The following is a 14,184-nucleotide window of genomic DNA, read 5'->3' as shown; positions in this document are numbered from 1 at the left end:
TCTTTATATGTTGGCACACCATCAAAACTCATCAAAACCTGATTGAAATTATTTCTTTTAATAATAAACATTATATTTATTATTTTGACATAAAATCTCTTTTCCACAGCACGCTGCTTTGATTCGGTCTGTGTTTTCAAGTGCCGATGAGTCTGAGCGCTGATTTTTATGTGGCTTTCACATTCAGCAGCCACAAGATGGCAACATCTTCATTATTTTTCTAACTCTGCTGTCTAAGTATGGACACACTCAAATGTGCATGCATGAATGCATATCTTCTCTGTTTCTACCTGACCCTCATAGACATAATACACTTCAGACTATTTTCCATCTCTTCACTCCCTGATGTTAAATAATCCATTGTCCATGGAGAGGTGCAATCCTGACAAGGAAGAGCAAACAGCAGGGTAAAAATATCACTTCAGCACAACGGTCTTGACGCCAGGTTTATAAAATACTGTTATAACATCTAAGTGTCTACAGTGAAAGTATTTGAGCACTTTGAGCAAACCAAATGTTAGAAACAGACATGAATCATTTTTAAATATAGTTACTTAAAACTGACCTGTGGGACATCTTCACAGCTAGAATCCACACTGCTGGTTCAGACTTATAACGTACAAAGTGGTGTAATGTTAGAAGTGTGTAATCTCGTTTTATATCTGTTTGTTCCAAGTCGACATACACTGTGTGAATTACAGCTGCTAATAGCAAATGTTCACGAAAGAGTGCAGAAATTCATTAATACAGCCAAGGACATCATGGAGATATCCTTGATAACAGAATGGAGAGGAAAAGAAGCTAGATAATACTGTTCAAATGAAATGAGACTTGAATTGGTAGTGCATACTTTTGTGACAAACACCACCCTACTCCCAATAAATGATTTTTCCCTGTTGTTTTTCTGAGTGACATCAGTGTGTGCAAAATAGCACAGACAGGCTGTCACTCGGTGTTGTTGTGAGGGATCTCCGCTGTCACTTAAACATACCCCCTTCTCGATTTAGGCAAAAATAGAACTTGAGAAACATGAATGTGCCACAGTCACTGCATGTGCGCTTATTTATATGGTCTTCAAAAAAGGGGCTGGAGGTGAAATAGCTGCATCTGCAGATAGTTGTTGCTGTTTACGCAGATGGGAAAATTATTACATAACCAAACAAATTAGAATGCTCACAGTAGCAACTGTGGATCAAAACGCGCCTTAATATAGACTGAAATTTATAAAAAAAGACATGTGGATTTAAACTCTTTCTCATATCATATTTAACAAGCTTCCTTCGGTCCAGAGAAATAATTCTTCTTTCATGCGTGGAAAATTTGCCTTGAACAGCTAGAGTAAATCAATTATCATAATATGGCCTAGCTTTAAGCAATTCCAAACATTTGCCAAGTTATCAAGGCTGTTCAAAAGAGTGAGTTGCGGAAAGAAAGGAGATTGATAGGAGTTGGAGGCTAAGTGCCAAGTTAACACTAAGACAAAAGATATAAAAGACAGGTTGGGAGTGAAAATTAGAAGGAAAGCAGTGAAAGAATGGAAGACGGGAGATATAAATTGGAAGCGGCAGAATTATTAGGAACACTCTTACCCTTGCAGTGCTTTCTCTCCAAACCAGTCTCCTTTTCCGAGGCTGCGGAGGTAGACAGGCTCTCCGTTGGGCAAGTCTTCTCTGGTTACATTAACCTAGCAAAACAGAAAGGAAAGTTAAGGAGAAGAATAGTGAAAATGTATGTCATGTAGATGTGTAGCAAGAAAAAAAGATGGATAACATTTTAATTTAAAGACAAGACAGGGAATCATGTCTTAAAATGTCAGGTTCATCACATTGCTACAAACAAAAAGGAAGCACTACTGTAACGCAAGTCTGTTTCAAACAGGTAACTGTCATCACCATGAAGAATCTGGGAAGCGCCACGAGCAAGAAGAAACATGAGTGATGGGGCTCTGCTGGGCCGGAAAACTTTACAAATCAAAGTGATGGCAGCTGAGTAGATTTTAGAGGAAGGGAATGAAGGCGATTGTTTCGTCAATTGAAGGATCTTGTCTTCATCCATTAGTCAGCACAGATGTAGCAGCAAATCCTGCACCGGCGCACTGTCTACACCTGAGTGACAGCGTAATTATTCACGTGGGAGCAGGCACAAAACAAAGAAAGGAAGTACAGGAGGTACAAAGTGTGATTGTGTGCGCGCTGGGTGACGTCCAATCTGGATGAAAGTCCTATAGGTAAAGTAGACTACACAGAGCCAAAGTGAGCGATGTGGAAATAACTAAGCAGAAAGCATTGACAAGGTCAGGTGTGTATGTATGTATGTGAGTTCATTCCTGCACCCACACATCCATGACCATACTGTTGTGCAACGTGACTTTACTGACCTTGTGAAATTTACAGCTTTTGTTTACTGCCAAAGTAAGGTACAAAGAAAAAGGACACAAAACAGGACGGAACAAAAGCACTCACATCTCACATATGTGAACTACTGGAAAATACTAGGATTATAAAGCACTAAAATATTACTAACACATTCTTATTACAGCATTACCCAATTTATAAATGATACAAATGATGTATAGGTGAGATTACAAACCATGTACCATCTACATTTTGTGGATGTAAGGGACCAGACGAAGGAAACATAATTGGATAAAACAAATTCTACCAAATTATTAATCGAACCAAAAAACAAGGTGATAGTAGGGGTTAGAGGACGCGAACTGTTGGACGAGCATTATAAAACCCTGTCAGGTGTCACTGATTGATCAATTTGTGGTCATACCTGCTGAAAACAAACAGCATGCGAGCTTGTGGATGTAACAGACAGGAAACAAGCTGTGAAGGAAGCACAGGAAATGAATGGAGAAGATGAAGACAACAAGCAGAGAGAAAATGAGGAGGGAGACTTGCAGCCATCCTGGCATCAAAACATGTTCACGAAAAGTATGTGAAAGCACTCCAACAGTGTTGAAGCCAGACAGGACAGTGCTCAGTGTGAAACTCAGTGCTGATTACTGAAAAGTGGAGTCAAATGACTCCATTCTCCTTCCAAGATACCCCCGTCGCTGCTGAAAGAGATGATGAAAGAGGCAGCGCTTCTTTCTGACTTCTCCTTTAACCTATGGTGATTGATGACAGCCAACTTCCACCCAAAAATTCCACCCCATTCTATCAAAAAATAGGGGTCTTTTATTCTCCATGTACCACGATGCCCTGCATTGTGATGTCAGCTGATGATTGTTTTGGTGGTAGTCTGGACCGCACTGTCCTTACCTTTCCTTTACTGATGATGAAGAAGGTGTCTCCTCTGGCCCCCTGTCTGATGATGTACTCTCCGTCTTCATAATGTGTCTGTCAGAAGAGAAGAGAAGAGAAGAGCAGAGAAGAGAAGAGAAGAGAAGAGAAGAGAAGAGAAGAGAAGAGAAGAGAAGAGAAGAGAAGTGAAGTGAAGTGAAGTGAAGTGAAGTGAAGTGAAGTGAAGTGAAGTGAAGTTCAGGTACAATGTAATTAATTTGTCTCTTTTCTTATACTGGAAGTGAAACACTCTCACCAGAGACAAAAAGTACTCTTCAGAGGAGGAAAACCTGAATTGGGTGCAGTGATATAAATCACAATTAGATATCTTTTTTTCTTGTTAAAAATCACAGATTGGCAAACTATCCAGGGTATTTTGCTTCTTTCCACCCACTACTTGCTTGGATATGCTCTGTGACCTTGAATATGAAAAAGCAGGTAAAGAAAATGAATGAATAAATGAATGTTTCTGCAGTGAATATGAAGGGAAATCACATTTCCTTCCTGAGAAAAAAATTAATACAGAATATCCGTCCATTAATCACATTTTTTCTACACCTGGTAATCCTATTCAGGGTTGTGGGTGCTGGAATGGTTGCAGCATGAACTGAGTAGGCTCCATCTCACACATGTAGATAAGGACTTTCACACTCACGTTCATGGCTTGTGTTGAAAACCTCTAGAGGAAGATAATGCTTCTTCTCCAAGGCCAGTTTCTTAGGTTATACTAAATACTTTATATAACAGTTGGCATCATGGAAATAATTGAATATCAAATTATGATGTTTGCTGTATGATCCAGAACAATAACAGAAGGACAATAAACTGTTTCTCCAGCAAAATACACACAATGCTGCACATCTGGCCACAAGTCTAGACAAAAGACAGAGCTCAATAGTTCCTGTTAGATCATAAATAGACTCCACAGTGGGACTGACATTTGCCAGATTTTCATTCTCACACAATTTTACCCAGGAAAGGTGCCTAACGCCTTACACTAAGCAGCGACATTCCTGTCTGCTGTGTATTATTTAAGGAAGAGACATTCCTGTCTGCCGTGTGTCATTTGAAAACAGTTTGTAGTCCGCAGCATGTTGAAGTCGTTATGCGTCGGTTAGTTCAGGTTTATTTATTATTGTTGAGATGAAAAAAAGAAATAGATCCAAATAACCAAAGCTCAGTCATGAACCAAAGCAATCTTTCATAACTAGTCTAAGCGGTAGGGCAGGATAATTGATTTAATCAATATGTGACCCAGTGAAATATGATATTTGCTTTGGCCTGAATGGGCCAAATGAAATATGACACATAATTTAAAATGGTAGCAAGACAGTTTGTGCCTGTTACATAGTTGTGATTTGATCAAAGAGATGGAAAGGTTCTTTGACAAGGCTGCGTGGATCACCACAGATGTGCCACCTGTCACCACATAGGCTTGGTTTTCAATTTAAATATGGTGTAAATAACTACATTTCAAAATAGTTATTCTTGATCAAATCAAGACTGCTGTCTGTAGCGTTAATCCTAGCAGCATTTCTTTCTGTTTATACACTGTACACTGTAAAAATAAATAAATAAAACACAAAATATTAAGTTGATATGATTCAATAGAATTTCGAGCTTTCTTAACTTGTTGCTAGCTTTGCTTTAGAACCTGATTTTTTTTATTGTTCACCTAAGTACAACATTCCTGCGAGGTTAGCCATAAAATTCTGTATCAACAAGCAGAAACGTCTTTCCATGTGCTTTTTTATTTCCAGCAGCAGGCTGATCTGCATATTTGATTTGGCACATATCTTTACACCAGATGAAACCCTCCCATTTATCCAGGCTTGGGACAGCCTGGGTTGTACACTAGCTTGTTACCCCCTGCACAAAGTTGGCTTTGTGCTTCCTCCCAACTGTGAATCATACCTTTTGCTTATGAGGTGAACATGCTAACCTTTTACACTATGGAAGCACACAATGTTTTTGCCAACTTTCACAGGTTTCCTCACCATTTTATTTATCCAGCATTCCTTAGACAAAAATATAGCAGCATAAATAGACGTGAAAGTTGAATGTATTTTGATAGTTAGAATGTTTAGCTAGCACATAAAAGGTCCCAAGTTCACAAACAGTGTGCTCTGACTGCTGGTGCAGGCCAGATTAATAGATAGCATCAGGAGGGGTGTCTGGTATAAAAATCAGTGCCAAACCTAAAATTTTATTAGCAAAACATTTGTAAAGTCAACAGCTGCAGTCACAAGGGAAGAAAACTCAAAACCGTACTGGACCTTGATATTTTCAATTTTTCCATCTTTTTTTTCTTGTAAACTATAAATTCGTGCAATATTTCTTATTGACTTTGCTGTCGTAGACAAACTGTCTCCTTACTCTTTATTAGAGTTTAATTTATCCCTGCCTTTCATCTTGTGATATTGTTTCGGAGAATCTTTTCCCGTTACTCTCCACATATTTCTGAACCTCCAGAAATGTTTTGTTAGGACTACAATCCATTCAGAGTCATATATCCCACCGGTTTCTTTATTTTGGAAACTGGAGGTTCTTATTATTTATTACATGAATATCTATTTTATGTTTTTTTTATTCATGAGATATATTAAAGTGAAGGAAAATATCGCTGATGTTAATGTTAACTCACAGGTGCATTCTCATCTCATCGTCTCTACATCTTTATTTTCCTACATTTCTCACTTGTAGAGGTCAGTTTTAGGTTTAGAGGTTATAAATTCTGGAATGATTTTTATCCCATCTGTTAATATTTGCTTTGTAACTGCTTTGCAGGGCAATGTTGTTCATGTTTCAGCTATAGCAACAAATATCATTTCTACTGAACAGCTATCAGCTGAGATGCATGAACTAATATTTCTGTTATCAACACACATACCTACAAACAGTTATATACTGTATTTTATTTTCGTAATTGTTGCTATATATTTAAAAAATATTAATTATTCTTATTATTCTTAGCTTGTTGTCGCATATATTAAGGCATATTATCTACTGTATGATAATTTTGCGTTTCTGCATAATATTTGCAAACATTTACATTTTAAGTAATAACAACAATGACTATAATTACAAATGAAGTGGAGGCTTCAAAATAAATACAATGCACTGTTTATTTGTTATGTTTGTTATTTTTAGTGAATTTCAAATGGTACGAAACAATAAATTGACACTGATATTAAAAGTAGTTCAGTGTTTGACAGCAATTAAACACGGGTTTAAACAAAAATTAGTCTGTGTGCAGCGCTACATGGATGATTGCTTGTCATGTTGATTGGAACTAATTTCTAGACTTCATAAACAAATGTATAATTGTCAGCTTTTGGATGCTACCCAACTAAAAACTCTACTAAAAACTCCAAAAAATTCTTGCCCATCCCTTTCTGTGCCCCACTCATGTATTGACCCATGTGCCTGTTCATCTTAGCCGCTATGATGCCTGACAGGAGCTTCCACGTGGTGCTGAGGCAGGTTATTGGTCGGTAGTTGGAGGGGACCGGTCCCTTCTTGGGGTCCTTGGGGATCAGGACCGTCCGACCTTCGGTTAGCCATTCTGGGTGTCTCTCGTCAACTAGCAGCTGTTTCATTTGTGCTGCCAGACGCTCGTGGAGTGCAGTCAGCTTCTTCAGCCAGTAGGCATGAACCATGTCGGGGCCTGGTGATGTCCAACTCTTCATATTGGAGACCCTTTCTTGGATATCTGCCACTGTGATGGTTACTGGACCCTGTTCAGGGAGGTTGCTGTGGTCTGCCCTCAGATCCACTAGCCACTGAGCATTGCCGTTATGTGTTGCATCCTTCTCCCAAATGCTGTTCCAGTATTGTTCCGTCTCCCGCCTTGGTGGTGCTGTTCTCATATTGTTCCCCTGCCACTGAGAGTACACCTCGGCTGGTTCTGTGGGAACAGCTGGTTTATTCTCCTGCCTTCTATCTGTCTGTTGTACCTCTTTAAGCGGCTGGCAAAGACTATGAGTCGTTGCTTGGCAGTTTCCAAGGCCTCAGGTATGGACAGTTTCCTGTACTTCTTACACACCTTCTTCATCGCACCTTTCTGCAACTCCAATAGTTGGCGAACCTCCCTCTGTGCTACCTTGATCTTAGCCTCTAGCCTCCCTCTCCATGGAGGGTACTGCCCCTTGTGGCTGTTCAACTTGTAGCCAAGCATCTCACTGATCATTGCTGCCGTATTGTAGATCAACTTGTTAGTCTCGGTAATGGTAGCTGTAGGTATCGTCCGAAGTGCTGCATTAACATCATCTAGCAGACCTTCTGAGGGTACTTCACGTAGTCTTGGTAACCGGCTATGGGGGATCCAGGTTTCAAGCTTGGCCATGATCCTATCCTTCAGGTCAGCTCCTCTCGCACTCAACGATCCTTGGATCCTCCTATCCTTCTCATATATATATATGTCTTCATGTGAGAAGACTGAAATGGTTTCTACTGGACTGATTTCCAGAAATTCCTCCCCTAGTAAGTGAAAAATTTAGATAGTCATCTCACACCGAGCAGGTACCAAAGAGCAGCAGTACTCTGAAGTCCCAGCTGTGTACAGGTTGTCCCACCTAGCACCCAAAATAATCTCTATTGTGCACATCCTCTAGAATCATTTTCACCTCCCCCCCTCTCACCACAATAGGAGAGTCTGAATGTATGAAAATCATTTGACATGTCAGAAGTAGGCTGCAGATGTCACACACAACAAGGTACTTACCTCCTCAAGGACATCAGCGAGCTTGCTCAGAATATCTTCCTGTAGGCCGTGGAATGAGGGGACGCTGCAGAAGAAAAAAGAAGGGCTTTTATATGAGAGAATACACAGCTTCACGCATAGTGAATATTACTAATTAGCCCTCTGTTTTTTTCTAGATAAAAAAAAAAGTTGTAGGAAGCAGTGTAGCTGGAGGCTTAGTATAAAGCTGAGGGAAGAAAGCATATCCTTTTGGAAGCTGTGAGCAAAAATAAATAATAAATTTGAAAAATCTTGATCCTCTTTGAAAAAAAACCCCCTGAAACATAAAGTTGTCATTTTCATATTTTACATGTCTTTTAAAAAAGCAAGAACTCAAAAATTTCATGAAACATTTGACAGGTTTGTTGGTTGCATGTGCCTACAATCACAATGAGTCTGCATAAATTTGCATTAACATAAATAACATTAGAGAGAAAAGTCACTTTAACTTAATGTTCCTGAAAGGTTTATTCGGGCTCATTCAGACATACCTACACAGTCAGGAAGAGCACCTGGGATCTCCTATAAGGGCAATATTTGCTAAATGTACAAAAGACAACTTGCACTTGGGGCCTTGAAAATCTCTTACTTTTATCACAAGCTACAAAGAATTTGAACAATGACGTTTTTAGTGAGCTGTGCAACTCATATTCATCATTTAAGGTGATTATGTGCTGTTCAGACATGCTGAAAGGGACACAAAGTGTGAAAAAGTTGAACTGCTCTCCTGACTTTTACAGAAAAGTGGCCAGGGTGCTCATTCAGACATGAAGGTGACACATTCATATGCTGTAAGGGGATTGAAAAAGAGTGCAGGTGTTTGGGTACAGTGGATACGTGTCATGCAGCCCTAGAATGTTCACAGAGAAAAGCTGTCTATCATCTTTCAAGCACAGTGTTGAAATTGTTATGATTTGCTTTGCTGCTCCAGGGATTGATTCACTGATTCAGTTTTGCATCAAATGAAAGAGTGCTTTAAGATAATGTGCTAGGCCATCTGTCCAAAAGTTGAAGCTGAAACTGCCCTTTTCAAGAGGATGCTTATCCTAAGCACGCTAGCATATTCACCAAAGAAAAGGTGAGTTATGGAGAGCCTCAGTGAAAGATCAATTGTGGGTGTCTTGATTCTGGTGCATGCACACAAAAAAACGCCTACTTAAATGAGTTATTTCTGTTTAAGAAGAAACTATTGTAATACTTCTTAGGCCAAGGGTGTACTTCCTTGGCCACAGTATTACAAATTATAAATATGACTTGTTGCCAAAGCTAAATGTTCTATTAGTGTTAAGTATTTCATTTTATCTGTAGGCTCCTTGTCAAATGTTTGTTCTCCAAATATGTCATATTGTTTCAACAGTGGATATCAACAAAAGTTCACCAGAAATAGAGGATTTGAGTAGGAGTACTTCCAGGATTCAGACTGTTTTTGTTTGAGGTGCCCTTTGGATAGGATACACATAAGCAACCAAAGAGCTCAGAGACACTCTCTTTCAACTAAGCATCAAAATGTCTTCATTCTCATGGCATGATTCGGTTTAACCTAGAAAAACAAAAACAAAAATCCATCTTGTTATACAAGCCATCAACTAGATGTTAGTTTTCCTGGAAAGAATTGCTTTTATTTCTGCTAGTTTTTCCACCACTTTAAGCAGAACATAAAACAGCTGCATTGGTCCAACACAAAACATGCACTCAAATAAAGGCTCTAAAATTGTTAGTTGTCAGCATATTTTTTAATGTTTTATTCTATTGGCTAAATGCTATCATGTGACTGTCAAGTTTTTGCTTTTTATTGCTTCCTGTGTGGTATCATTATTTTTTTTCATCCTATTTTTAGACATACTTTGTTCAATCACAGCATGACTTTGATCTGAGAACCAACAAACAAATTCAGATATAGGCAGCAGGAACACTCAAAATCTGTATTTTTCTATTGTATGGCCTGTATTTTAGTACTATTTTCCAGCATAAATGGGCAGCATGAGTAGTTACACAGCTGGGCATCACATCCTACGGTTGAATACGCCAGTATGAGCCCGTAGTGTTTGTTCCATTACTTCCTGGCAGCCTGAATGAATGCTGCCTGCTATCAACCCTGCTAAATAAAACTAGCCTAATGTTTATCAAGGAGGAGAGAAAATAACCCCGCGTTGGTGAACAAAGGGCTTATCTCCCCGTATCGTCTCACTCTCTCGCTCTGCCTCTCTGTTTCTCCATCTCCCCTCCCCCTTAATTTTCCATGCTTTATTACAGTAATCTAAACCATCTTGTCACGGCCACTGTGCTGATCCTTGTGTTACTGCTTCCCCGACAAAGGCACTAGTTAACCAGCTCAGCAATGAACACATGACACTTACTGTACATGCAACAGAGAGAGTTTCAATCCCCCGAGCTGAGAAGCTGTTGACACAAACAAAAGGCGTCTGTCGCAGTAAATTTCTGATTCAACAGCTTAATTATGTTACAGCTGAGTAATTACACAAGGCCTGTGGGGAAGCGTGGATCTGCCATGCTTTAGGGACTGTGCAGTTATAAAGCATACCATTTTAAACAATTTTCTATTAGAATCCTGTAAACACCTACAAATAGGTACTGTTTTCCTGATAGCTGGACTTTTATCTGAAGTGAAAGGGGACAGAGATCTCAATAAAAGCCCACAATACATCAGTTCATAGAAATGTGCATTTTCTAAAGCTGGGCGAGTTTTTCAAAAAAGCTAAGCTTTGAAATTACTTTTCCTGGAGCGACTCAATAAGAAACTTAAAACACAGGCAGGTAACGAATTAAAGGGCAAACTCACTTAGGTTGAGAAATACAAAAACACTAAATGGTTTGATGGGAATAAAAATAATTAATGTACTATGCACTTCATAGTTACCAGACTATCCACAGAGACTAATATGTTAGACAATGCTCTCTATAGCATTATTATTAAAACATCAAAAGGAATTATCTTCTGAAAAAATGCAGCTCATCCCTTCAGTAAAGTACCAGAGATTCAGAGTTGTTCAGAATCATTATCAATGCAGATTTAAGCTTTTGGCTCATCATCTTACTTAAACATATCATTTTGTTTTTCCTTTCATTTGTCACCTGTCTGTACATGTAAAGAAAAAATAATAAAACAATCTTCACAAGCGCGCTCAATTCCCCCGTGCACAACGTGGGGCTTTCTTTGCCCGTTTTTCTTCTTCTCTGTTTGTCAGAATAATTCTATAATTTCACAGCAGTTAAACGGGTGGGCACAAAACTCACGGTGACCAATATGTGTTTATTACTTTCATTAGATCTGTTTCTAGGAAATTAAACAGGAACATAATTATCTGTGTGCTGTGAGTTTGCAAACACTGTTATAAATCTCAGATTTCTCCCCCCAGGTATCCCTTTACAAACCAAACACACCAAGGGATCCCAAAACAACCAGTACGTACACCTATTAAATATTTACTTAGTCTATCAGTTGGACTGTTACATAAGTCCTCCTGACAGGCAAGAGCTGTTATACTGAACAGTGTGTGCTAATATACTCAGCAGAGGGACTGCAGATGTTTGCGGTCTTTATTAGTAAACGATATCACTAAAATAGATTACATCTTAGATGAAATATTAATAGGGCTCCATATGTGGTTAAAATAGATTCTTGGTTGTGTTTGTCTTAAAGTCTGGCTTTATCATGAAACTGCACTCCAGATAAGAAATGAATTTATTCTGAGTGACCAGCGGGAGACTGTCCTTAAAAAAAGAAAAAAAGTCATGCTCTTCAAAAGCTTTGCTGACTTGCAATATCTTTGTGACTGCAGGGATACTGACTGTCCTATTTTAAGCAGGGAAAAAAAGCAGTCGTTACAGTTAAGCTGCAAAATGTTTTTGGTTTAACTGAAACTATCAAAGAGACTTCCTGTTCAAAAATTACATTTTAAATTAAAATTAAAAAAAAGATTTCTTCAAATAATTATTCACTGAGGAAAATATGCTTTAAATAACCTGAATGTATACCAGCATTGTGTCTATGTTGCAAAATTTGCATCTAATTAAATTTGTTAAAGACAACATTTTCTACCTTTTTTTAAAAAAAAAAAAATTTGTTTGTTTTTATCCAAAACATTGAGCCTTAGCTAAAGATTATATTTAAAGTAACTATACTTCCATTACTGTACACTGTGAAGTTGCACAGTCATAGTTGAGTAAATTCTACAATAGCAGAATTGATTGTTTTGGAACATACTGACATACAACTTGCTTTGCACTTGTTAGAAATACCTTGTAAAAAGCTTCCTTCCTGTGCACTGTGCCCAATACTTAAAATAGCTCGTACTGCATCTCTCTCAGGACTGACAGAACCTGATCATGATCACAGTGATTCACAAGGTTTCCTCGGGAGAAAAGTCTTTTAGAGAGAACATGTGCCTTCGTGATTTGGAAGATTTATACAAAATTGTGGCAGAGTGAATGGATGAGAGGACACAGATCAAATACCAACTCTGCCAAAAAAGTCATGATAAAAAAACAAAAAATAGTGTGGGGTGCACGCAGCAGAGTGAAGGTATGATATAATTTTAATAACTGGGTTGATGAAGCTCAAAGTGGATGACAGTAAAAAAGAAGCTGAATGCAGAGAGAGTGAGAGATATTTAAAAGGCAATTGCATCTCATGCATTTTGATCATTGGCTGTCTTTTGATGCCTCTTCCTTTTATCCTATACCTCATGCAGGACCCCGAAAAAGCATGCGCAGGTCTTTTAAGTGTTAATAGGTTTGGCAATAGAGAAGTGATTATTGGTCAGGGCCCTCTGATACAGATAAGTACTGAAAACGATGATGGTGATACAGTTACAAGATATTTTTCTAGTATGTTGAATGACATTCCCTATGCTGCACTAGAAATAATTGCTGAGTTATATAATTATTGGCAAAATGGAGGAGTAAGGGATCATCTGCGAAACAGCTCACACACATTTTCCTGAATTCATTTTGGTAATTCATTCATTGCTTTGCAGATCAAAGACCTGTTCCACTCTTCTGCCGCTGCTGGAAAATTTGCCTTGCTTCCTTACCTTTTCAGAAACTCCATATACTCTGTGTGCTTGATTAAACCCGTCCTCATCATGATCGTCTGAAAACATTGTCGGTCAATGGCCCACAATTTCACATTTGTTAGAGCTGGAAAGAAGAACACACATGATTAAAATGAACATTAGCAATGTCGTGGCAGACAGTTTTCATCCTCCAGCAATTAGAATAATAAAACAGCACACATAATGCAAGGCCTTCAAAAGCTTCATGCTCTGTGCGTGCAACATGATTATCACAAATGTTGTATTCACTTGAAATGAGGAAGGAAATGTAGGTGTGTTGAGGTATGTGTTGGTAAATTTTAACTAGCTATAGCAATTTATCGGTTGTTAAGCTTAGTTACCTTAGTGGAAATAATCTTCATCCAAATGTTTTATCTAACCTCTAATCTAGAAACAGCAAATGGCAGCTATTCTGCACAATTACTCTTTACTCAGCAATTTGGAGTTAATTGGTATTTTTGGAATGCCTCACATGCATGGCTTGCTTGAGGTCATGCTGCAGGAATTTAATTGGTTTAAGGTCAGGAATGTGAATGCCCTTTTTTTTTTTTTTTTTTTTTTACTTTAAGAGTTACTGATTGCTCTTTGTGTTAAGGGCAATTATCAAACTGTAAAACAAAAGTTACAACTTTGAAATTACAAGCAGCTATCCCAATACCCTTCCTACCGAAACAGTTTAGACTCAATTAATTGTTTCCGAAATGATTGCAATATGCGCAAGCCCTGAGGCTTCAATGCATGGAGTGAAGGTGACATGTTGGCATGCAGTTTTTTCTTAAAAACTTTAGAAATATGCTTCATTTGACCACAGAGCTCTGTTCCACAGAGAATCCAGCTCTTCTGAGACTAGGATAAGGTGAGCTAAGATGATTTGTCTTTGGATGGCAGTGGTTTCAGCTGTTTTATCTTTCCATGGGTACTCTGATGTGTGTAAGAGATGGCACAAATGCAGTACAATGCAATGCTTTTTGACACTTTTTTGAATAATACATGCAACCTGACAGAACTTTTGCAGAATATCTAGACCTTCAAAAAGCAAAAGTAGCATCAAATTGAATTTTTCTCCACTTTTTCCATG

General features: G+C 38.4%; 1 protein-coding gene across 3 annotated transcripts in view; it reads right to left on the bottom strand.

Moving 5' to 3' along the window:
* Nucleotides 1–14,184, bottom strand: part of LOC146655538 (cGMP-dependent protein kinase 1) — a 100,508-nt gene that overhangs the window by 20,920 nt on the left and 65,404 nt on the right. For all 3 annotated transcript variants that reach the window (XM_085427950.1, XM_085427951.1, XM_085427949.1), the window contains exons 4-7: nucleotides 13,086–13,191; nucleotides 8,014–8,077; nucleotides 3,270–3,347; nucleotides 1,590–1,684 (exon numbers count right to left, since the gene is read on the bottom strand). In XM_085427950.1, coding sequence (XP_085284076.1) covers nucleotides 1,590–1,684; nucleotides 3,270–3,347; nucleotides 8,014–8,077; nucleotides 13,086–13,191 — 343 coding nt within the window. The remainder of the gene's footprint in view (nucleotides 1–1,589; nucleotides 1,685–3,269; nucleotides 3,348–8,013; nucleotides 8,078–13,085; nucleotides 13,192–14,184) is intronic.

The sequence above is a fragment of the Rhamphochromis longiceps genome, linkage group LG13 (genome assembly GCF_057381845.1).
Source record: "Rhamphochromis longiceps isolate RC_006_pf linkage group LG13, R_longiceps_female_GT1.1, whole genome shotgun sequence".
NCBI classification, from domain to species: domain Eukaryota; kingdom Metazoa; phylum Chordata; class Actinopteri; order Cichliformes; family Cichlidae; genus Rhamphochromis; species Rhamphochromis longiceps.
Note: the sequence above shows the minus strand (reverse complement) of the source record. Positions and strands in the feature narration are given on the sequence as shown.